General features: G+C 44.3%; 1 protein-coding gene across 3 annotated transcripts; it reads right to left on the bottom strand.

The window, feature by feature from the left end:
* Positions 1–240: 240 nt before the first annotated feature.
* Positions 241–19,087, bottom strand: LOC118787819 (cytoplasmic dynein 1 light intermediate chain 2-like). Of its 3 annotated transcripts, none has more exons than XM_036543514.1 (13): positions 18,983–19,087; positions 18,133–18,206; positions 16,780–16,896; positions 16,017–16,247; positions 8,752–8,918; positions 7,912–8,005; positions 7,660–7,795; positions 7,297–7,408; positions 7,066–7,125; positions 6,016–6,057; positions 5,125–5,242; positions 4,446–4,583; positions 241–3,866 (listed from the first exon to the last, which is right to left on the bottom strand). In XM_036543514.1, exons 1-13 carry the CDS (start codon positions 19,075–19,077, stop codon positions 3,757–3,759), a joined length of 1,494 nt encoding a protein of 497 aa, XP_036399407.1. In that variant the 5' UTR covers positions 19,078–19,087; the 3' UTR covers positions 241–3,756. The 3 variants fall into 3 exon arrangements, with proteins under 3 accessions (XP_036399407.1, XP_036399409.1, XP_036399408.1); XM_036543516.1 differs by lacking the exon at positions 18,983–19,087 and adding an exon at positions 18,374–18,440; XM_036543515.1 differs by having other exon boundaries at positions 3,753–3,861.
* Positions 19,088–24,386: the final 5,299 nt, after the last annotated feature.

Raw genomic sequence — 24,386 nt, 5'->3', positions numbered from 1 at the left:
TGCAGCGTGTGGAGTCCGTCTATCACTGTGTTGTCTGAAATAATTTGTGGCATGGGCTCCTTTCGTTCCAGTGGAGCTGCTAAAACGCATTTCTTTAACACTAATATAATGACAATGTGCCAATGACAATACGGTAGAAAGTATTCACTGGCTACACATAAATAGATCACTGTCTCACATGCCGGGAAATCAAACACAGATTGTCAAGCAAGGAAGACAAAATGAGGCCATGGTCTGGATTCGTCTTTATTGAAGCCAGGACTGAAAGACGTGTTTCCTTGTTTTACCGGGACTAAAAGCAAAATTCCACATGACTGCATACCGCATTAGGGTAAAACCATACAATCGAACTCAGTTGAACAGACTCAGGACACATATATAGTCCTACAAGCGGTTTTTAAAAAAGATCTTTAAATATTGTATAAAAGGACTCAAAGCTGAAGCTTTTTTTAATCATTTTTTTATTTTTACAAAGCTGTAAGCAAATTTTTTCGGGTTTTGCTATGAAGAACGATCACTTTCAACTTAGTTTAACAAAATCTTAAAGCCAGTTGTTCGTTACTTTTTTTGTGGAAATCCAATCGAATTAAGGAAAAGAGAAAGAAAAAAATGAAGTGCAAATTTGAAATCCATCAGCATGAATGTAGTTTTATTTGAAGCTGTAGCCAAACATACAGATGTCTTTATGGTAGCCAGATTTTCTTTCATTTCTTTCATCCAGCGCGACTCTTTCATGGGGAAGGCATTTGCACTCGGTTACATCCAAGACCACCGGACACCGACAGCAGGCACTTCAGGTCCTGCCAACCAGTCTGACGCGCTCTTTGCATCCTGCCGATAACTCTGCCTCGATAGTAGAACTCGGTTAACCTTACGATAGGACGTTTGCATACGATACACTCGCCTCGGTAACTAATGCTGCAGACAACAGGATGTGAGCCGTGAGGTGAATTTAATACTGTTCGTTACATGGTGATGCGCTGTCGTAGACCGATGAATAAATTACATCTGAAGAACTAGGAGCATCCACTCATTTCAAATAAAAACTTAAAATGATAAAAAGGACGGTTGGATCTTCAGAAAGTCATTAAAATGGACAAATGTTCCCTTGAGAGTTAGAGGACTGATCTTTTTTGAGACAAATTAAAGGCATAGTCAACTCTTCTCAGACACCAGTAATGCTGGCTATATAATGTAGGTATATGAGCTTGTGGACCTGGGTTTCTATGACAAGTGCTTATTGAGAATACATAAGTAAATACTCCCAGCTTTCAAACATTGTGCTTTCAAATTAAGCAACAGCCATTTTATGTCCTGCATCAGTGATAGATATAACTGCTTTGCAACTGCAAAATTAGAAGTTCAGGCAGCATTTTCTTTTTTCATAACAACAAATCAGTTCATGCAACAGAAAGTAGACTGCGCACATCTCCTGGTCATGTGGTTTTCCCTTCAAGAGCAAAATTATACATAATTAGAACAACTCAGGTTTCCAGACTACATACATGTGCCACTTCAGTAACCACAAAGTGTTTTGGAATGATGGATTATCAGGGCAAAGGCAGGTGAGATTTCCACCAGCTAAGCGGATGGGAGACTAATTCTACACACACAGAATACAGTCATTCCAAGTCTTTGGTTCTAGGTTCCAATTATCTGCTTTTCCTTTGCTGTTGTTGCTGTTTAACTGTATGTTTTTTTGTTTTCTTTTATTTTCTTTCAAAAAGCACTTAAGTACGCTTGTCTTTCATAACGGCACTGTCAAAGTCTCACCAGAGGGAAATCATTTACAGATAATACAGGTTACATCTTAAGCTAATTTGACTAAATAAGAAAATGTTACTTCAGCAATCAAATTTTAGAAGTCCATTACCTGAAAAAAGAGCACAGGAAAATGAATTTATATAAAAGCCAAACATGTTCTCAGCAGGTTATGAATTTCTGTAATCCTTAACACACATATTTGATATCTTACACAGTGTCGAATGTGATATTGTAGGAGCAATCGTGTCAATTAAAAGACATACATTACAAGAACATTTACCCACTAACTGTGGAGTCAGACAAGGCTGATCTCTGAACCCAGATCAATCTGGAGACGAGCTCAGAGACCTCAAGGAGTGACAAAAGGTGAACTCTACAATTGAAGTTAGAGGTATCACTGCATCTGCCTGCTGAAGCAGACCTCACCCTCCTTAGTGCTTGCACAAAGCCATTTTCCTACAGGGAGACAGGTTATTAACCGTGACTGTATCATGTAGAAAGAGGGAATGTTTAAAAATCAAGTGCCATGGTTTCATGTTAAAAATCTGATATCAACCGGTTATTAAAAAAAAAAAAAATCAAAATTGAATTTAACCGCGTGTCATCTTGATGAGGATTATGAGTACTGTTATTCCATTATAACCGTGATATAATCTTGATCAGAGTATGGCCACGCAACGTCGAGATTAATGCGGTTTGCCAGCGGGGTTAACCTTTCCATGTGATCACCGCGGTCGACTAACATTACAGAAGCTACTAAAAACACGTGGCTTCACTACTTTAAAAAAAAGAAGGCATGCTTCCTATTGCTCAACTGAACAATATCATCTAGGCCACAGCAGTAAGCAAAAAATGTCTTTTAAAACAATCTTCAGCAAGGACCACAGAATTGTAGTAAAAAAGATAAAACAATATAAATTACTCGAATAACAGAATTGGGAAAAAAAAGTCTTTGTTTCTACTACAGTGCCTTTCCTGTTGTTCAGGCATGTATCTCTACTATGATATTACAGCACAATGTGCCAGGCACTTATAGTTACAGCAGGTAAGCTCCCTGCCCCTTCAATGACCACCCTTCATCCTAAACTTTGCAACCTGACAATGATTTTCTTTTTTCTTTTTTCAGAGAATATTTCCATAATTACGATGAATTAACTGCGTTCTACACAGAAACAACCGAAGCTCATATTGCAATAATTCGCTTGTATTTACAGAATCCTTCGCACTGCTCTACCTTCACTGCTCTGTTGTTGAGATTTTGATTTCGATTCGCTTTATTTCAGGTTTTGAATGCAGCATATCCTTATCCTGCTATTGACAAATCTGGAGACTTGTCACATTAGTGTCATGGCATGAATGCAGTTCAGAGTTAGTCAAGAAGCTAGGCCGATTTTCCTTTAAAACATTTTAGTGACAAAAAAAAAAATAAAAATAAAAAGGTTGGATTTATATATAAATACAACAGTATCATACGATATATCTACTCTTTTACATACTACATACCTTTGCAAGTACTGTTTTCATTTTGACTGCATATGTGTAAGATTTTACCGTTTCGATCATGATATCTCGGCATTTGCTTTCCTTCCATAAGAACCACTGAACAAGAAGCCACAGTACGTTTCTAGTCTGTAAAATGGAAAGAGAGGGTAGAAATGTTTTCAAAGCCAACTCCGAGCTCGGAGACGAGGGGACTTGGCAGCCTCGAAGGAAGTGCGCGTGCGTTACATAACCTGATACGCCTTGCAAAAAAAAGCGAGTCACACCTTCAGCTTCCTTTCCCAATATCCTCACTCACGCCTTTCCACCAAAGCAAAAGTATACCTGTCAGCAGCTCGCCATATAAGACAATATCACGGTCTATCGTTGACTGATGTACACATTGGGAATTTGGTCATATATATATCGGTTGTTTTTTTTTTTTTTTTTTGTCCGTGTGTATTTTTTTTTTATTTTCAGTGGTGTTTTCAATGGACGATGCCGTAGCAGTGTTCACGCCTCGTTCTCCGTCGGTGATGTGTTGTTGGCCGTTACCATGGAGTCGGGTTTGCGTGTCATTCTGTCCAACTCTGCCTGGACGTCAGTCAAAACCGGCTTCTGCCCTTGAAAAAAAAAAGAGAATAAAGAAGAGAGTAATTTCATGTAGCTTCCATCTGGACCACGTCCCGACTGCTGACTGGCTGCTGGTGCGAACCGTGCACATGCTTGATGCTTGTCTCATGCTCAGGCTGATGTGGTTGTGCGGCATGACGAATGTTAGCGTGCACGCAAATGAAATTAAACAAGCTTGCATGCATCCCATGTTTTTCTCCTCCATGGTGATAAAAACGCTTTGGCCGTGCACATGAATTAATGGTCATGTTTGTTAGTGTTTTTATTTTAGTTTAAAAAAAAAAAAAAAAACAGGAAAAAGGCATGCCCCACGTCACTGCAATCCTCGTGAGGCACATGCACGGAGACAGCTGTTGATGACATCACCAGTGAGCAAATAAAAACTTTGTCACCAAGTCCTCATGTGGGGACGTTTTTGGGTGTTCTTGAACCCTTCAGAGCCCTGTCGCTCGCCGCCCTCTCTCTTTTTTTGGACGGGCACGGAGGGTATGCCTCTGGGAGACGGGGCGGGTCCAGCGGGGACGACCCGTGAGATCAGGGAGAGATACCCTAGGGGGGGAAACCCGTACCTGCTTTTTTGGCCGAACCCTGCACCCCTGCTCCTCCGGCTCCCCCTCCTCCGGCGCCGGGGCTCCCGGGAGAGCCCGTCTTTTTACTCAGCAGACTGTTGAAGAAGTTGGCCAGCACGCCCTCATTCGCCGCCGCCCCTGGGGAACAGACGAACAGCGTCAGCGAGAGCGAGAGCGGCGAAGCAGGACGGAGATGCTGTGGAGGCGGTCTCCACGGTAGCGGGAGAGCAGCTCTGGCAAGCCTCAGAGCTCGGGGATGCCCGGCTGCCTGCTGAACTGAGAGCTCCAGCACAGAGTGGGGAGGTGCCTTTTTTTTCTTTTTTTTTTTTAAATGAAACTCGCTCAGGAAAGTCACATCTACTCATGCTGGTTCGCGGCCAGCTCACACGCTGGTCTTAACGACGGAGAACGTGTCAATATTTTTTGTACAAACAAGGCCGGCGGAGGCGTGCTAGTCTATTGTTTTGGGAATTGTTCCAAAGAGTACCACAGGGTGGCGATGTTTGGACAGTCAAGTACATTCAACACCCAAAACGTGGAGCTCAGGATTATGTAAGGTTCTCTGAAGAGAACATTTCTGCATGATCAGCTGCTGTATCCACATTAGAGCCACTCATTATAGCCTAACGAATCCAGCCCGCATAAAGCTATCCCTTTTCCCTCAGCCAAGCAGTCCTACCTTTCATGTTGGGGTCGGGTTTTTTGACGGTTGTCATGGGTGACACGCTGGCCACGTTGGCAGGTCCGGTGCGACCCGTGGGTCGAGGAGATCCAGACGCAGTTCGAGCAGGAGACTCCTGAGGGACAGACACAGTGAGGGGCCAGCAACACGCACGCCCGCGCACACACACGCACGCACACATGCACGCACACACGCGCGCGCACAAAGACATTCTCTGTGTTTTCTGTCACCGTCACACTCTCAGACCAGACCATATGCAAAAGAAGCTGTGCTGTTTCCAATGGCCACCTGCTCCATCAGCAGCACTGCACATAATCACAAATTAATATTGCAGAAATGCCCTTAATAACAATCATTACGATGACAGTAAAATTCACTGGAGGCTGTAAGCAAATTTATGGATCCTCTACACCACAGCCAAGAGGAAGGCTTATTTTCACTGCACAGTAAAACACCATAAACTGAGCTACTTGGACAGCAATTCTTACAATTATTCAAATGCAGTTCATGGTGTAGGGTGTGGAAATAGACCAGCCTCCTCTCAAAGGCTGATACAAGGACGGGGAGATGCAGAATAGAGTCTGGTTCTGCACAGGGCATACTTCTACCGATGCTGTTATTAAATGCAGTTTGAAACGTAGCATACTAAACGCTACAAATTTCATTTTTTTAATATGCATACAAACTTTCAGAGTACTGAAGGTAAAGCAAAAAGTTATATAGCATGCTAAAAGCTAAAATGTTTTGTAATTTAATTTCTTTTCATGAAAAAAAAAATTCAGGGAATTAAAATAAATTATAGGTGCAGGCTGTGACAGCTCCAATCGGGATCATGGCCTAACAGTGTGTTCTGGTGGTGTCTGTGTCACGGGTATCCATCTCACTTACGGCTGCTCTGGTGGGTGTGGCCGGCTGCTTGGCTAACAACGACTAGAAGGAGAAAAAGAGACCATTAAGGGGTGAAACAACCGGCAATTCTACACAATGCTGCCAGCTCTTCGATGTAAAATTGGGCCGGACAGCCCTCCAACAGCCATTTTCCGAGCAGTGAATGAGGTTATTCCAAGGAAACCTCAGTTTGTTTTTGGCATCTCTCTTGTATTTCTGGAAACTGGACGATCAGAAACATACCACGCATGCTCTTCTTTTGATTATTTGGTAAAAGGGAAAAAAAATCCTGCAAATTCAAAGCCTAAACACTGCAGGAACACAAAAGTCAGTTAATGACACTGACCCTATCAAACTATAGACACAAATTATGCCAGCATCTGAGGTGGCAGATAAAACTGACCACACCTGCACGCTTGTAAATAAAGCCACCCTTTTATCGTTACAGCTGGTCTGAACCAACTTTCACATAATCACTGTAAATGCAGCAACCCTCTCCACAATCTGCCTCGTATCATCGCCATCGAGCTGACCGCGCAATGCCCCCCCCCCCCCCCCAGAGAGGCTGAGCTCAAGTCTTTACGCTGACAGCGATCGTAAGTTTGAAAGAGTGACGTCCACTAGCGCTCGAGGTACCCCGAGACCATGAGCGCAACAGCCTACAACATGAAAGGAAAATGCACTCTGAAGACCCCAGGGCAAGAAGCCAGCGTGCTCACTCCGAAATAAGGCTCAGCCACCAATTACAGGCACTCAAAACGGACTTTAGTGGCTCCCCATTGGCTACCCCATGTGGCTACATCTGACAGACATGGGCTTCAGGGCCTGGGAAAAACTAATAAAGATGTAATTGGTGCCACCGTGTTCTGACTGAGCCTCGGAATGAAAAACAAGGAACCAGGTAATGTCTGTTACCCTGTTAGCGTGTTCTTGTGAAAGATTCTCTGTCTAGTGCCTGCGGCGTGAGAGCGGTCCTGTTTAAATGCTCTGTTTGCTGGCGCATGTGAGAGAGGTGGAGTGGGTCTGGGTGTCACGTGGCACTGCACTTACCTGCTGCTTCATGAGGAACACCTGTTCGTCCTCCGCATTCACTTCCTTATCGTGAACCAGCTGAGAGAGAGAGAAATGAGGGAAACAAGGACATTAAGAAATGAAAAAATGATACTGATAAATCTAGACGACACTATCAAAGACCATTAACTGAATAAATAAAATGCTATGACAGATAAAATACTGAAAGGCCTAAATAAAGTCCAGCTTGCCCATGTCAGCTTCCCTTACTTTTCGAACAGGAGGCTTCATGATGAAATCTTCGAAGGGGTCGTCAGGTTTAACCGTGGTGAAGTTTTCATGCAAGATTCCAATCTTCTTCTCATTGTCCCAACCTGATGGACTGCAAGAGGTTTCTGTCTTTAGTTAGGTAAATGGCATTTCAAATATCCCAAACAGCCACAGACGAAACATGCACTTAAGAGTTTGACATTCTCCACTGTAACACAGCAAATTTTCATCAGTCTTACTGTTCATTTAAAATGTCACTACAAATATTTCCAATAACTAAAACCGAATAAACTGACTGCTTGATGTTAAAATTATTGTCCATGTGTGAAAATGTCTTGGCTCGCAAAGTTACTTGCCACTCACATGAAAACGGCATCTTTCTCCACCACTAAAGCAGGTGTGGTGAGTTGGAAGTCGTACATTTTATGCACAATGTATTTATACAGGAGGTCCAGATTTTTCTCCTCTTTGACAGAAGTGTAGATCAAGGCAGCTCCGTCTGTCAGGCAGGGTTAAGGGAATTTAAATCAGAGTAGAAAGACTTCTCTGTTAACATCAAGTGTGGGCAGTGGAGACAGAGAGGCAAGGGTTTTTTATCAAGTACAGAGAGGATACACTTTAAGCAGAATCGTCGGATGTGAGACTGGATGAAGTCAAAGTGCTCCTCCCGGTAGTCCTGTTCCTTCTCCAGCACGCTGACTGCGTCACACTAACCAGAGAGAGAGACGAAGTCATTACAATGACCGAGGCAAAGACAGCCGCACCCTTCCCAGGGAAATGTATCACTCATCTTGATTAACAAAGTGCTTGCCCCCTCCTCCCCCGCCTTTCTCCCTCCCTCCTTTTTGCTCTCTCTCTGCCTCTGTCACCCCTTCATCCCCCCCCCCCCCCAACTGCCAACAGCAATAAAATCAGCAGGCCCCAGCCCCGCCCTGTCTCACTCAGAGATACACTTCCACACAGTGTCCACAAGATGGGAACATTGACCACACAGCACGTAGCCCCAGGGGTGCTGCATGACTCAGGAAAAGCTTATAAATGGCGATACCACAGGAGGGCCCTGTTAAGCATGCAGCGGCCAGCCGTGCATCATATCCAGCCTGCGACTGCGGCCGCCTCCCTCTCCTCGTTCCAAAATCCACCCATTCGTCCAATGCCCTCTCGTCTGTTCTCACAAAGGTGCACTCCAGAATGTACAAAGCAGGGGGTGTAGCTTTCTAGTGCAGATGTACATGTGGCCCTGTTCTATCAATAAGTCAAAAAAAAAATCCATTTGAATATGCTTAGACCAATATAAACCTTCCCTCTGGAGGGTGACAGAATAGGGCTGAATGTTTTTCCCCCGCCATGTAATACAATGCCCAGGCCGTCCATATCTGTATATGCATACCAGTTTCATCTTTAACACAGGGGTAGAGCTGCTGGGGGGGGGACACACAAGGGGGCGCCACTCACCTTTGTGCAAACTATTAGCACTGGAATGCCCAGGTTGTGTGTGAGTACGTTTTCTCCCAGTGGTAGCAGCACCTCCTCGTCCTCTGCCCCGCCCACAGTCGCCCGTCTCTGGGGAGAGCCCTGGGTCAAGTCCTCTGGCTCTGTGTACTCCTGGAAGTCCTTTACCACTATATAGGTGGGAAACAGAGATAGGCCCCATCAGTACAATACAACAGACCTGCAGCATCTCACATCCAGCAAAGATGTTCTACATAATGTCCAGATATTCAGCTCCTGCTGCAAGACTTTCCTTGCCAGGAAGGTTCTAGTTGGTAACACATGGTTCCAGTGCTGCTTGTGTGTCCATGCTAGATATGGAAGTTCACATTCAGGCCGCACCTCTAAGAATATTCATAAAGAGCCAGTGAATTATAACACATACAGCTTGGCAGACAGAGCTTTCAATGTGAAGTAATCGCATAGGAGTATATCGTGCGGTCAATAAATACAATGCCTCAGCTGCACTAAAGGTTCTACCTAAAACTTTCACTGTCAGTCTGCTCCTGATAACATGCTCAGGACTGTTATAACAATTACACAATTATGTGGAAGTACACAGATAGCAAGACAACAATTATAACCAAGGGGATTAAAACAGGACCAGTTACATACCATCTATTTAATAAAGACATGCAATTATCCAGTATTCAGTTATGTGGAGTAAATTATACTCATATTGAGCCATCAAGTTGTAACCGCAGCCCAAAGTATTATGAATTACACTTTTGATAACCCACAAAAATGGAGTCGGGGCAGATAACTGAAGGACCCACCCATCCTTATCCTACATCAGAGCAGGGAATTCACAGCACTAAGTTGGGAGAGTTTGGAGTGTTAAGAAATAGATTACTGACATGAGTAGGTGCTTAAGGGGTTTCATATCAAAGAGAGCGCTGTTTGGGGAAAGACCTGGTTTATGATCACAGGCATGTACAGACAGGACAATTAATCACCACCCTAGCGAGAGCCACCCAAGCATTAAACTGGATCTGTTTAATTCTTCATGTTCTGTCTGACAAAACGCTGCTGCAGCACAGCATGATGGGATTGCCTTTTGCGGTACGCTCTACAACGAAATGTCATGGAGAGGTACATTTCTGAGATACACCCGTTCACTGCAGTAGTCACAGTTGAGGAAGTTTACAAATTTTCCTTGGCAAATTTGCAGAGGCTGTACATGACTGTACATGTGAAAATGTGAATAGTCAGGCAACAACATGAGGTTAGAAGTTGTGTGGATGCTATCCTAAGTTGCTTTGATATCTTTTGACAATGATTAAAGACTCTTATTAGACTCTTCAAAGCATCGCTGCAACATGAACTGAGCCCACCTAGAAAATTCCACCAGTCTGCACCTCCACAAACGGTGGCCAGAGCATTTCCACGATGCAAATGTACAACCTCTACGCAACTTTGCGGTTGCAGAATTTATTAGCTGGGATGAGGGCCCCCAAAAAACATTTCTAGACATAAACACTCGACCGGTCTTCCTCAAATGTCAAGACGAGGTAGCAGCCTGGAGGTGCCTGTTGTTAAATTCACCGATGGGTGAGCCGCCACCCACGGGCCTGTTTATTTGACTCACTGTGATAGAACAGGTCTGCCAAAGCCAATCAGCTCCTCTCGCTGGATTTCTAATGTGGGCAGACAAACAGGAGAGGTGAAGGCACTGGCATGATTATCTGGTATGAAAGGATACCAACACCAAATGAAGCATTCAGCTTCAGGCGGGTTAACAAAACCCACGCCCCGTTTAACACAATCAGGACATGCATGCAGGTCTGTATTTGCATATCTGTATTTTGCAGACCAGATCCACTAAATCACTGTACTACACACCACCACCCACTGGACCAGAGGGGATAGACTGGGTTAGTGAAGAGCCCCATTCCAGGTGATGTGGGTGTGATGAGGCCTTTCCAGGGATCAGGCTCTAACGGAGCTGGGTCCCCATCATGTGTCTGTGCATTTCCTGCACACACAGGCCAGCTGAGATGAAGGCCCACCCAGCTGAAGGCCTGCCCAGCTCGAGGCTCCGCCAAGTTGAGGGCCTGCCTATTTGAGAGCGGGCCCAGCAGGGGGCCCACCCAGCTTCAACATGAAAGCCCGCCCAGCTGAAAGCTCACCCAACTGAAGGCCTGCCCCGCTGAGGACCTGCCCAACTCAAGGCCCTCCAAAATGAAGGCTGGTCCTCACAAAGCCTCCGAGGGCAGGGCAGGGCAGGGCAGTTGCCTGGCACCCAGCAGACGCAGGCTGGGCCAGACTCGCAGCGCGGCCTGTGACCGCTGGCTGATGTGAGCAGTCCTGACAGCGGCTAACTGCGTGACTCTGCTTCATCTCTCTCCAGTCAGACACAAGAGCCCCCCCGCATCTCCAGAGCTGCTCTCTGCACCGGGGTTTATTACAGAGAACAGAGTCCAACTCTGCCGATGCTAAGCTTGCACACTTCAGTCTCACACGACAATCTAAGCATTTTTATAATGGTTTTTCAGTAAAGCCTGGCTATAGCTGGAATATGATACCAGCCCTGTGCTGCTGGCGTAGTCAACAGCAAAGTGCTAACCTGGTGCGGTCTGCCAGCAGATCCCAAGCAATGCAAAGCAGCATGGGACATTCCAACTGCCAGACAATAAGCCGCTCAGGGTGCTTTCCACCCCCTATCACTGATCTAGGATCAGCTCGCCCAACCCTAAATCCTCTTCCCAGCGTTATGCAAGAAGCGCTGTCACCGAACCAAAACGAGCTGAAACTGATCCAAGGTCAGCGCTCTGGGGGCCGGTATCGACCTACACCCAACAAGTGCTTGGGTGAAAGCACAGAACAATAGGATCGGGTTTCCAGACGGCAGAGCAGCAGCCGTGTGGCTGTGTAGAAAGCCCAGAGCCGCAGCTGGATATCCATGGGAAGCAGCGGGAGCCGCACTTCCGCTGGAACCTAAGGAATGCTGTGAGGATGACTGGGAAGGTCATCGAGGCTCCACCTCTCCCTTAGTCAGACACGGTTCCCCTGCAACGCTGGCCTCTCTGATATAAACACCATCTGAGCACATGTCGCGATACATCTGGCTGACCTACACTGCTCTGCACCGGCCCAACCACAAGGGGTGCTAAAGAGGGGCCTAGACAAAACTAGAAACAGAAACAAACAGGCGATGTATGGTTGTGCAGGGATTCTGAAGTTATGTCGACCTTCATCTGAAAATAAGACTGACTATTCTAAATAATGTCATCCCGGCTCTTTTCCACTTCGGCACCTGCACAACGCATTATGATCTTCACAAGCACTCTGATGAAAAGAATTATTCCTTCCAAATACATAACATCGCCACTACGCCACAGCTGAAATGAAAGCGGCCTCAAATTCATATCAACAGGAGCCTGTCATCCTGTAGTTTGTTAATGAACCTCCACTATTCTAAGCTTAGGATGACAAGCCTCCCCTGGTCCCAGTTTCTGAGCTCACAGCCACTGGCACGAGCCCATGCTCCAGTTACAGAGGGTTTCATTCACAGGAGCCGCCCCAAGAAAACCAGACAAACCAGCTGAAGGGTCATGACTCCCAGCTGCCAATTAGATCACTTCTGTCCTCAGGTCAGTCTCCTGTCCTCACTGTTTCCTTAATACCGTTTCCTAACACCTTAGTAGTCATTTACCTCCCTGCCAAACACCATTATCTAGGGACACATACCATGGTAACAACATTAGACAGACTAAATTAGACAACAGCTGAGGTCCTTCGGAATCAATGCTGGAACTGGCATTTGAAAATAACAAAAAAAAAAGAATTTTTTCATTATTTTTGTGACTCAGCAGTGTTCTCCGGTGTAACAGGCATGAATCTCTGCCGTAAAACACTAAATAAGGCCTTCTGTTCGGTGGAAACTATGACAGCAAGACCCTGTGGGCACAGGCCGTTTCTCTGCTGGAAACACTGCTGTCCTTTCATTTGCATTGTGGCATCCCGATCACATGGCTTTGTTTTGCTCGATTGTGATCTGGCTGCTCATGACACTGGTCTGATATTTCTCAAGCCTCCTCTGATTTTGTTACAGGAGCTACAGTGCTCAGCTGAAGCTTTTAACACGGTGGAACGGCATCACGAGGCTAAACAGTGATCAATGTCTGTTTCAAATGATTATTTCTTGGTTCTCCGTGGTGTGTGGATCCTGAAGAGATTGTCCAGTAAAGCATCTATACATCACAACTTGTTACACATTACTTATATACAGCTGTTACTCACATTGACTCAATTAAGGTTAAAAAGCCCTGCTGAGGTGTACAACAGCAGTGCCTCATATGAGATTCGAACAAGCAAACTTATGGTTACTATTCTGGCTTCTGAAACGCCTCTCCGCATAGCTGTCATGCTCTCTGTCCAGAACACCACCAGACATTGCATCCGTATTGTTTGCTTTTGCCTACTTTAATGTTATGTAAACACAGGCGCCACCCAAAAATCCTCGCTATACATGGATATGCAAATATCCAGTTGTGCATGTCAAGTCCTGTACACACGAATGTGCATTCATTCATGGAAGAATGAGGTTGATGACTTGTTTTACTGATCATGTAAAACCTACCATGATTTCTTCACTACAACCTAATGTCCATTTAAAAAAAACTGTGAAAGTTCCACATGTGTCATGCATAGCCTGTTGTGGAGCTTTAAAAGACAGCACCACAGGAGTTCTATTTTGCCTAACCATTCAGGCAGTACACTGACAGTAGGCGGACCAGAGCATCATGGGTTTGAATCCCAGGTGTCCCACCGCTGTTTTACCCTTGGACGAGGGTACAGCACATCCCCATAAATGTTTGTATAAAAATCCCACCTGTACAACTCGGTTAAAAATTAAAATAAGACAAACTGTGAGCTGTGCGGGCCTCCCTGGATGAGTGCGTCTGCCGGAGGAAATAAATTATGTACCGTAATGACATCTGCATCACAGAAGAGACAGCTATAAATAAAACACACCTCATCCAGCTATATTTGCTCAGCCAGAGATGCAGAGTCTCCTTGAATAATTCTGCATGGCTGCTCCGGTTTCAGCGGGACCAGAACATCCTGCTCTGGCAGTACCCCCCTCCGCGCCCAGGACTGCCAAGGGGCAATGTCCCGTACGGGCCCGTCTCAGAAGACCCACCTCTTCAGACCGCACCCTGGCTCCCCTACCCGGCTGTCATAGCACTTCAGTGTTACATTCTTAGTACACTAATCTCTGGTATTACTGCTGCATTGTCATTCTGGTTGTTGACATCGCTCACTATTGTAGCCATCAGTCTGTATCCAGTAGTGAACTGGTTATTGAAGCTCTGTGTGACATGCCGGCACATGCTCAGATGTGGTCTGAACTTTTCTCAAAGTACACAGCTGATTATGTGGCCTTATTCTTCCTCTACTTTTAAGGTCCCTTTATAAGCATGGTAAATGGCAAATGGAATGCGGAGTGATGTCACTTCCTGCCCTCCCCCTGCCAGACAGGGGCTGGACCCTCTGAGTAAGATTAGAGAGCCGGTGTGAGGACCACAAGTTCCTGGCTTGAGTCATCGCCCTTTCATGTACGTGTGCATCACAATCCAGGGAATATTTTGGTCGCTACACTGGCTCAGAGATCTGGCTTTCTTTTAGGAGCGGGTGCGTTTTCACCAGCGCGAGACCATGGGCGTGTGGTGTGTCAGTTGGCCCCTGAGTTTAAACTCCCAGCAGACACACTGCTCCGCCCCAGTTACACACACTCACTGCAGTCTCGCGCAGTTCAGCGGCCTGGCAAACGCGAACAGGCCCCGATCTGGCGTCCACTGCCTGCTGTCACTTCGAAAACTCACCGGGCAGCGTAACCGCCGCTGGCATTTCAGAACACGAAACCAAGGCGACGTAGGGAAAAACAGAAACACTGCGTGTGCTATTAGCAGAGCACTTCCCCTTCCTCTTTTCCAAAGCGGGGTCCGGTTTCTCAGCGCCTCTCTGAGTTTTAACCCTCGCTTGCACCGGATTCACACATGCGTGAGTGTTTAACACAACACTGACACACACTTTAGAACAACATATCACACACCTGTTACATGCTAGCCTCATTTGTTCCAAACATAAGCTAAGAAAAAACCAGAGTCAAAAAACATCACTGCTTTTCTCCTTCCTTCCTGTCAAGTACAGATTTACACAGAGCGTCTGGGCCCTTTCATAACTAAACTGCACAGAAAAATCCCAGCTACAGCGACACAGATATTCTTTGGATTGCGGTTTTGGTTGGCCCTCGGGGGGGAAATTTCAAGAGCATGCAAATCCAGAGCACAAAAAGCCAGTTCATAAAAATGAAGTTATTTTTTTTCAAATCGAACAAAGTGGACAATACAACATTTACTGCAACAGACAAAAGTACTCCTCAGAGTGCCCTGACACTTTACGACACAGAACGCTCCGAGATGCCTCAAATCACACAGCTCTCTTGAGTCAAAAACACAGAGGGGGGGGGGGGGGGGTGTGATACCATTGGTCACTTCATGCTCTGTGTCATGTGATTTTCAAACCAGCTGAGGCCACTGTTCACAGATCTCAGATCAGTTAGTGTTTGAGACTGGCCACACCCCTCAAAGAGTCACAGAACGAATGCGCTCACGCAAGTTACCATGAGGAATGGAAGAAGCCGCTTCCATCTACGCAACCAGCAGCAACCAAAAAAGATAAACTGGTCCTGAGAATACTGAGAGGACACTGGATCTCCTGTGTGTTCCCTTCCTTGCCTCCTTCAGAACTCAGCCATGGCCAATCATTACATTACATTATTGCATTATTGTCATTTACGGGACACTCTTATCCAGAATGGCTTATAAAGGGTTACAACTTTTACATACTATCCATTTATGCAGCTGGATATTTACTGAGGCAATTTTGGGTTAAATACCTTGCTTACGGGTAAAACAGCAGTGCCCCAGTGTGGAATCAAACAATGCAAAAAATCTAATCAAAGTCAAGCGATTTATAAATTATGAACATGTATAAATCCCAGCTCAACACCCACATTCCTGGGCTGGTATTTCATTCCTTCTTGTAAAGTGTGCTTAGATTTAATATGGATTAAAGGAACTACACAGATGTATTTTGTGTTACACCTTAGTGCTTTAAGAAAGTCTGAGCTATTCTGCTCGCGCCCGGTGGGCAGCCCTTGGCCTGGCCTCCGGGGCCGTGCATATGAGAAGACAAGGCCGGCTCAGTGGCACTGTACTCACTCTTCTGCTCCATCTCCCTCATCACCTCGGGCGCGATCTTCAGCTTGTCCACACAGTCACGCAGCACCCCTGCCCACTTCTGCAGGGACTCCATGATGGTCCAAGGCCGGGACATGTCCACCACGAACACCGCCAGGGTGTCCTGCAGAGACTCTGCCGACACCGCGAACTTCAGCAGGCCCTTGTGGTAGAGGTCGCCGTCCAGGATCCACACGTTACAGCGTGTCAGGTCTGGAAACGGGGCGGGGGTGTTACTGCCAAAGCAATGCCTACAGCAGTCCTGGACTGGTCAGCAAAATACCCACTGGACATGCCAGCCACTCTCATAAATGGAGCAGCCCCTGTAACTACTATGTAAACTGGTACCTGGAGCTCAACAAGGTACAGAATCTCAGATGCTTCCCAGAACAAAAGCTAGTGATCAAGGCAATGAGCTGTTCTGCTCATTATTCTGATGCAGCTTCAGAGACACAGACCTCTGCATCTGTGAGATGAAATTTCTACACCTGTCACAACATAAAAGGATTTAAGGTTCTAATCCTCCCACGACAGTGACTCACTTCAAATTTAAAGGAGATGACTATGTTTCTCCTGGAGAACCCATTAAAGAAATCAGAGGCTAATTATGCAACACATGCTAAAAAAAAAAAAAAACACTCAATTTAATATCTGAAAATACTCAAACCGACTTGTGTAGCTTATTGGTCTTTTTGCCTTCAAGCAGTACAACAGATGCGGTGTCCAACTGCAGCACAAAGCTCACCGTCTCTGTCTTCGTCGTGAACGCTCAGGTACAGGTACTCCAGCCCCCTCCCTTTCTTGTTGTGTTCTGCTCCTTGGAGCTTCGCCATGAGAGTGGTCTTTCCTGAGCCATCCTCTCCTGCGGGATCACAGCAAAAAAAAACGACACCCAAAGGGGTCTTCACACTGACAACAAGAAACCGCTTCACCTCACCGACTCGGGTCACAGTCCCGGGCCTAAAAGCAGAGACTGAACTAAAACCGGTGCGGTACTAAAACTGGTACTGACCAAGAGGTCAGGCCACTTTGTCACACTTACCACCTCCCCCTACTACTAGATACATCTGCGTGTTCTAGAAATGACATGAACATGAATGCAAGTGATCAGAGGGATTTGTGTCTATGATCTGAGCGAAGCTACCTAGCTGCTCATGACATATACAGGATCCATAGCTGGCATGGGACTGTTCAAAACCATGATTCCACTTAAAAACAAAGGGAACACAACATTACTGGATTGAAAAAATGTTAATGGTGGAGCCACAAAAGTGCAGTTAGGACTCACACGAGCTCTTCACTTCAGCTCTGCTACGCTGGCAAGCTACAGCACAAAATGCAAAAATGAGTACTAAAGCAACTAAACTTTGCCAGCTAGGTACTGCAGCAGAATTCTGTCTATCTGACCCCGTTATCAGTGCTGAACGCACTGCACTACATTACATTATTGTCATTTACCAGATTCTCTTATCCAGAGCAACTTACATAGGTTACAATTTTCATCCATTTATACAACTCGCAGAGATAACTGTGGGTTGAGTACCTTGCCTGGGGATACAACAGCAGTGGCCCAGTGGAGGATGGAACCAGAAACCTTTGGGTTATAAGCCCTGTTCCTTACCACTATATCACACCTCACTCTCACTGTGCAAACAGCATTTCTATTTTTTTAAAAGCCTTTCTTCAAATGAGTCTCTCACCTTTTAAAGATATTTGTTTCCTGAGCATTGCCAAGGCATTGTACTTCACTAGATTGTCATCTGGGGGAACAGGGGGCCCCTTATTATTTTATTTCGTTGCATCTTTGAAGTACACGGTGGCAGATAGCAGTTCTAAGTTAAACCCGATATAGATTAACCTCCAGTCATATTGCAAATGTATTAGTTTACAAATCAAGATATTAATCATGTACTTCCGTTACTGTCTAGGGTGTGACAATCGCAACATGGTCACAATATCAATATTTGGATAAGGACATGTGTTTGGTTCTTCCCTTGTGCAATTCAGCAATTTCTTGCTTTCCATTCAATCAATAGTCACACCGAAAAACGAAATTAATGAAAAGACGTCGCCGGTTGCATTAGACTCACACACTTACCAAAAACCAAGATATTTTTCCCAGCTGGTAATTTGGAACTGGACCGGGTGGAAACTTCACTGAGAATAGAGGACCTAAAGGCAGAGCGACACTGCATTAATAATAGATAGACATCGATTCTCCGTTCACATGACTCCGCACAACTGATCGAGCAGCCAAAAACAAGCAAAAGCTAGAAACATACAAAATATCGCATTTTGCAATGTTATATTTGCTTTAAATTGCCATGCCGTTCAGCTACCTTTGTTGACTGCTAGCTAACTGGCGTTAGCTCGCTCGTTGACAGCTGTAGACAGCCCAGAATAGGCTTGGTAGCCCGTCAAAACAATAACAAATAGCTTGAGGTAGTCGTAGCAATATCCCAGGGTGATGATCAAGTTAAGAAATCCTGTTAAAGCTAAACAATCAATACTATAAAGCAGTTTAAAATGGATAGCTGCACATTTTTGCATTCGACAGATCTTAACGCCCGTGCTTTGTTGGCAAGGACCTAGTTAGCTAGTCAGCTCGACTGAATTCATAATATGAAACAAACCGGGTCGCTTGCTATCGAGCTAACTTATTGTGCTCTCCGGTCTCTGCAGCTAACATCCCAACTTATTTTTTGTAGATTCATCCTAAAGCCCTTCTGTTTTTGGCTACGTTGTTCTTATCAGGTCGAAAACTACTTGTGGCAACTGAAACCTTTGTCTAGTAGCGCTGACAAGCTAGCCTGCTAGCGATACAGTTGGAACATATTCCCGGCCGGTGTCAGAAACAGGGTGCACCCGGGAGTGACACAGCAAGAAGAGTTCTACACCACCCCTGAGAGACAAAATAAGCTATAATCGCGGAGCCTGCAAGCACTTGCCATAAGTTCTGTCCTTCCTCATCCTCGTTGGTATTTTCCAGGGTGTCGCCAGCCCCGGCGGCGCCCAGGACCTTCTTCTCCAGCACGGGAGCCATCTTGTTTCTGCAGCCACAAAGAGAGGCATCACCTGGGCACGTAAGGACCCCGGACGGAATGTATTGCACATCATCAAACAGACTGCACTTTCATTTTTTAACTATATATAAAAGTAGAATTTATCTCCCAACTGCTTTTCATTTGTTTGTGTTTTTGTTTTATTAACAAAACCAGGCAGCGATGGTTATTTCTGATACGGCTGTGAAATAGACACCTAAAGAGCGTCGCCTCTCCGAGAATGATGTCATCATCCGGTGGAGCCACCGTGGATACAGCCACATGGAGCCTCTTTGGTCCGGGAACAGTGAGGCCATCTAGTGTACAAACTAGGCATCAGACTTTTTTTTTCCTTCTTCTTTTTATGGTGTACAGATTGTCTGTCTACATGGGTGTGTTCGCTGTTAATCTCTTACTTCTTATCTCTACTAGCCGAAAAGCAGTTACGTCTTTCTGTTGGTCGACTTTTAAAATGAACAATTGTGTAGTGGTGTGAGTAATTTGAATGGTCATTAAACTCAAGAAAGAGCGGTGAAGATAAATTGACATAAAAAGAAACTATATACATAAAATCATAAAACCCATAATCGAAATCCGTTGTTGCCTGCCTGGTTACTAATTCATTTAGCTAGCAGTGTTTCGGTATATTTCCATACTGTTCGATTTTGGTCACGTATTGAATATTGCTGTAAAAGAAGGCCTATTACGTAATAAAGCATAACGCATAACTATATCCTGTGTAGGGTCCTGCTACAAGGTCCATAGACAGTATAATTAGAAAAGGTTCATTACCAATAGCTGTTGCATAATTTATATCTCCATCTGGTGGTATGACTTCTGTACTACACAACAATTTCAGAACAAGCGGATGGAGATATTTCTCTGGATATATACGGTATTTTTCGATTAACTTGATGAACCGACCCGCATGGGCATACAACAAATAAAACAGACCATTTCTTCTTCAAATATCTACACGTGTGGGATTATTACAAGGCAACTGGTATAACTGCACATATCTCAAAATCTCGATAAAGATTAGACTCGCATAATCACTACATCTTTAATGAGCATCGGCAGGTAATTCCATGTGTGACAGTGTGGTACACTTACTGCAAAGTCTCTCAAAACCCTGACCTGCATGTTCTTCAGGCAGTCAAAGTTTGGAAAGCACACATGACGGTTTGCGACGGCCTTGGAAGTGTAATGGGTAGTTCCTTTAATCTGTAATATATTTTGACATGAAGGTTAACCTGGTTCATTGCTTTAGCTTCCGTGAATATATGTGCTCTGTCAGAGTTTCCTCCTGATGTTTGGCAACTTTCATCACGTGTGTATAAGTACACATATCCCTGTAACATCAGTGAAAGCGCTTGTCCAAGCGTCACTTTAATTGATTCATTACAATATTAAAACACAACAGCCTCATCCTGGAATTGGAAATGAGCTTGTGATCAGAGGGTTGAAAGTTGTTTTAGCCTTACAAGTCGCTAAAATTTGAAAGATTCAGTTGACATCCAGTGGTGTAAATGTATCATTTCTGTAGTCGCAAGCCATGTAGATTGTCCTGGAGAAAGGTGTCTGCTCATCTCATTCATCATTTAAAACACCAAAATATTCTCTGAGAGCCACGATCACAGTATCGCATTTTGGTTTTATGACTGCACAGGTTTTTATCGGAACATGCACGGTAAAAAAAAATAAACCACATAATAATCAGAACTGACAGTCTAGACTCAATACTCAGGTGATTTTCTGTTTCATGACAGTCATAATATGGTGACCAGATTTTGAACTAGTCATGCTGGAGTGATTTCACTGGATTTATTATTTCAGGCGCAAGACCTGGAAAAGACCTTGACAAATTCAAATTCATCATCCTAGCTTCAAACGCTACTCCCATGTACGTTGGTGGCCATTTTGAAATATGAGTTTTGAGGGATTTCCCCTCGTGAGGCAAACTGCACATACCTTTTTAATTCAAAGGGGGCAACAGAGAGTCCTCAACAATCATAAAGGTTTTACTTGCAACTAATTGATATTTTAGCTATATTTTGCTGGAGGATTATATTGCCTGGATTATATGGTTAGATGGCGGATCACAGTAAAAAGCTATATTTAAAACGCTCTGGATTTGTTTCCCTTTTGAGTAATCATTACCCTTGTAAAAGAAATATTTTGAAATTCTGGAGAGTTTATGAATGTCAAAGATTGTGCAAGCTGGCCCTTTAATCTTTGTAACAATTGCACAGTGAACCTATAACAAGAACAGGCCCTAAGGAGCTGTTGCGGATCAGTTAACAGCAGTTATCCAAACCTCCTATTCTTTGGTATCGTAAAGAGCTTAGTCTGTAAATCTTGGTTACACATTAAGTGTGCTCATACCAACATATGCACACATGTCCACACACACGCACAGGCACAAGCACACACACACACAGAGTCCTCTCGTACAGTGTAAAAATGTAATTGACAGAAATGATCACACCCTTATATGTTTGCTTTACACCAGTCAGAGTCAGATGGAGACGTTATTAGCAAGAGAAATCTGTTGTTGCAAGAAAAGAGAAAAATCTAATCAGTGCAAATCAATTAAAGCCTACCACAACCTGAATGGTGTAACTAGCACTGAGGTTAACGACGTGCCATGACTCTTGCTTTTTGGAGGAGGGTGTAGGCAGCTGATGTACCCACCCCCCCCCCCCCCCCCCCCCCAGTATCACAATTCCCAAGGGGTCTTCCATATGGCCTCAGGTTGCCATAGCTACAGATTTAAGGTGGATGAGGGTGGGGGTGGTGGGGGTCCTCTGAGGAGTGTTAGCATGCCGAAACTCTGAGTCACACAAGCGCTCCTGAAACCTGACCATCCAGCACTCCCCCTGACTGCGGAGTCCTGCTGGTAGGAAAAAAAAGACCAAACAAACACTGTACTTCACAGTAGAAGAAAAGGGACGGACATGCCCCGACTGCTCTGGTCCTTTTAACGCCCACTCCCTCGTGACAAACACACTTCTCACTTTTAACGAGCACTTCAAGATAAATGTGTTGTAAGCGCTCATTGCTGGTTGATGCTGAAAAATCACTCATTTGACATCAAGGTGAAATGGTTCTACAGCCATTTCATAACTTCTTTACGTCTCCTGCCATCTTAAAGCAACGTTTTAAAGTTTCCTTTCCTTGTGGAGCCTTTACCCCTCTTGTGGCTGTGATTATTTAGTTCATTTGAAGCTGCACATTGCGTTTATCTATCAGCAACCATGTTACTAGCTGCACTCATAAGAAAGGGTTGACTCACAGGTCAACTTTGCCGTACAATGTGGGTCCGTTTTACCAATGAAAGAAAGCAATAACACAGGAACAACCGGGGTGTGCTAAAACACTGTGATTACATAGACTTAACACAAGGGGGCACTCCCCTCACAATAAAAGATGTCCACGTTATCAGACCAGTTAAGTATAGTGACTTTATCCAACCCTTAGAAAGCTTGTTTACATATGCTATATTTGTAGGCCCCACTGTTAGGCACAATGCACACATACCATAAATCTTCAACATTAAGTCTGGGAATTCCATGGCCCCACCCTCAGCCAGAAATAGCCAACCATGGGAACACACAATCGACTCAAGTTGGCTGGAATAATCTCAAAGCAGTTTTGTGAAGCCCCTGAAAACATGACGATAACTGCAATTAATGTATTCATCTTTGTCATGAATATGAATGAGGAACGTTTTACACCCAATATTGATGCACGAGCCCACTTGCCCTGTGAGAAAGGGGCATAGTACAGCTGATGTCTGCAGAAATCACGTCAGCGCCAAAGCAGACTCCCTCCAGATGAATTTTTTAAAAATGAATTGCCGAAGTCAGTTCTCCCAAACAGTCTATCTAAATAATGGGAAAAATGTCATGATCTACATTTTTTATCCTGTGAAGTATATTTATACAAAGTCTACATACCCATAAATGGAGTTTATTCACCCCAGTGCCAGCTCTGCCTGAAGAGAATTACATGTACACTGGCTAACTCAAAGCAATCGTGATACTAAAACGCATTCCACTGGATTATCACTGATTGAGTTTTATTCCAGATTAGCTCCAAAACCGAGATCAAAAGATTGACTTCATTGAAAGGTTCTGTGTGATTCAATAAGGGTGGGCCAGTATCTCCAACTACCTCTTTCTTGACAGCTGCCCAAGACAGCATATTGACAGTGATTGGGTCAAGCATACTCCCACACAGGTAGGCAGGTGTGGTCAGTTTATCTGTCCTTTAAATTTTTTTTTTTCTGGTGCATCCAGATAGTCGTTGATGTGTGAACGGTCCACTCTAGCCTCCCAGACTCCAAATCAGGCTGGATTTCACTGTGTGTTGGAAGAAACCGTATCTCATAAATCAATAAGGCCCTCAGCAAATGACACATGAGACGATTTGTGTGGGAAAGCACTTGTTTGCTCAGCAGACAAATTCCTCACAACTCTGAGGTATGAAGTATTTCAAATGGCCACAAGCCTCTAATCTGCCCTGAAATAGCAATATTAATGAAGCAATATTGTAAAAATAATATATATATATATATATTATATATATATATATATATATATATATATATATATATATATATATATATATATATATATAGGTGTTTCATTTACATTTTGTATGACCTTCTTGTCCACCTTTTCAAACAATGAATAAATACAAGGAACTGTATGTAGCCCCTCAGACAGTACAGTCCAGAGGGTTAATGACACTCAGCTGTGTTGACTTAACCAAGGCTATGGAGTAAAGGTGGAAGTTACATAATCATAAAACCAAACAATGTTTTCACATACACATGTATGTACAATACATACAATACCTACCTTTGGCTCTTTTTCTATTATTACATAACTCTATTGTGGACTAGTCTGGTTTAAAGTGCCACTGTGGGGAGAAAACTTGATAGTTCAGTCTTTTAACGATTGTGTAAACTTCGCCTTCCAAGGGAAGTCACGTTTGGTTGAAATAGAAAACCTTATTCATTATCTAGTGTACCTTTTTCCTCTTTGGAGGGGAGGAGGTTGTTATCAACCAGTAGGTCACCACAGTTCGTTGAGAAATTATGCAAATGCCTTACGGGGAGTGGAAAAAACTAAATCACCAACTTTGAAGTCCACCGAAAACAGTTGCTATAGTGACTCTTTAAGAAAAAAAAAGTGAAAATAAGAGGGGGCATTATTCCTAAAACGAATAAAGCCTACTTAATCTAGAGAAATATGCAACAGGAGGAGGGGTGAAGGGGGTGGGGGCAGTGGGCAGGGTAAACTGT

This window comes from Megalops cyprinoides, chromosome 13 (assembly GCF_013368585.1).
Source record: "Megalops cyprinoides isolate fMegCyp1 chromosome 13, fMegCyp1.pri, whole genome shotgun sequence".
In the NCBI taxonomy this organism is placed as follows: Eukaryota; Metazoa; Chordata; class Actinopteri; order Elopiformes; family Megalopidae; genus Megalops; species Megalops cyprinoides.
This window is presented reverse-complemented; position numbering and strand designations above follow the sequence as displayed.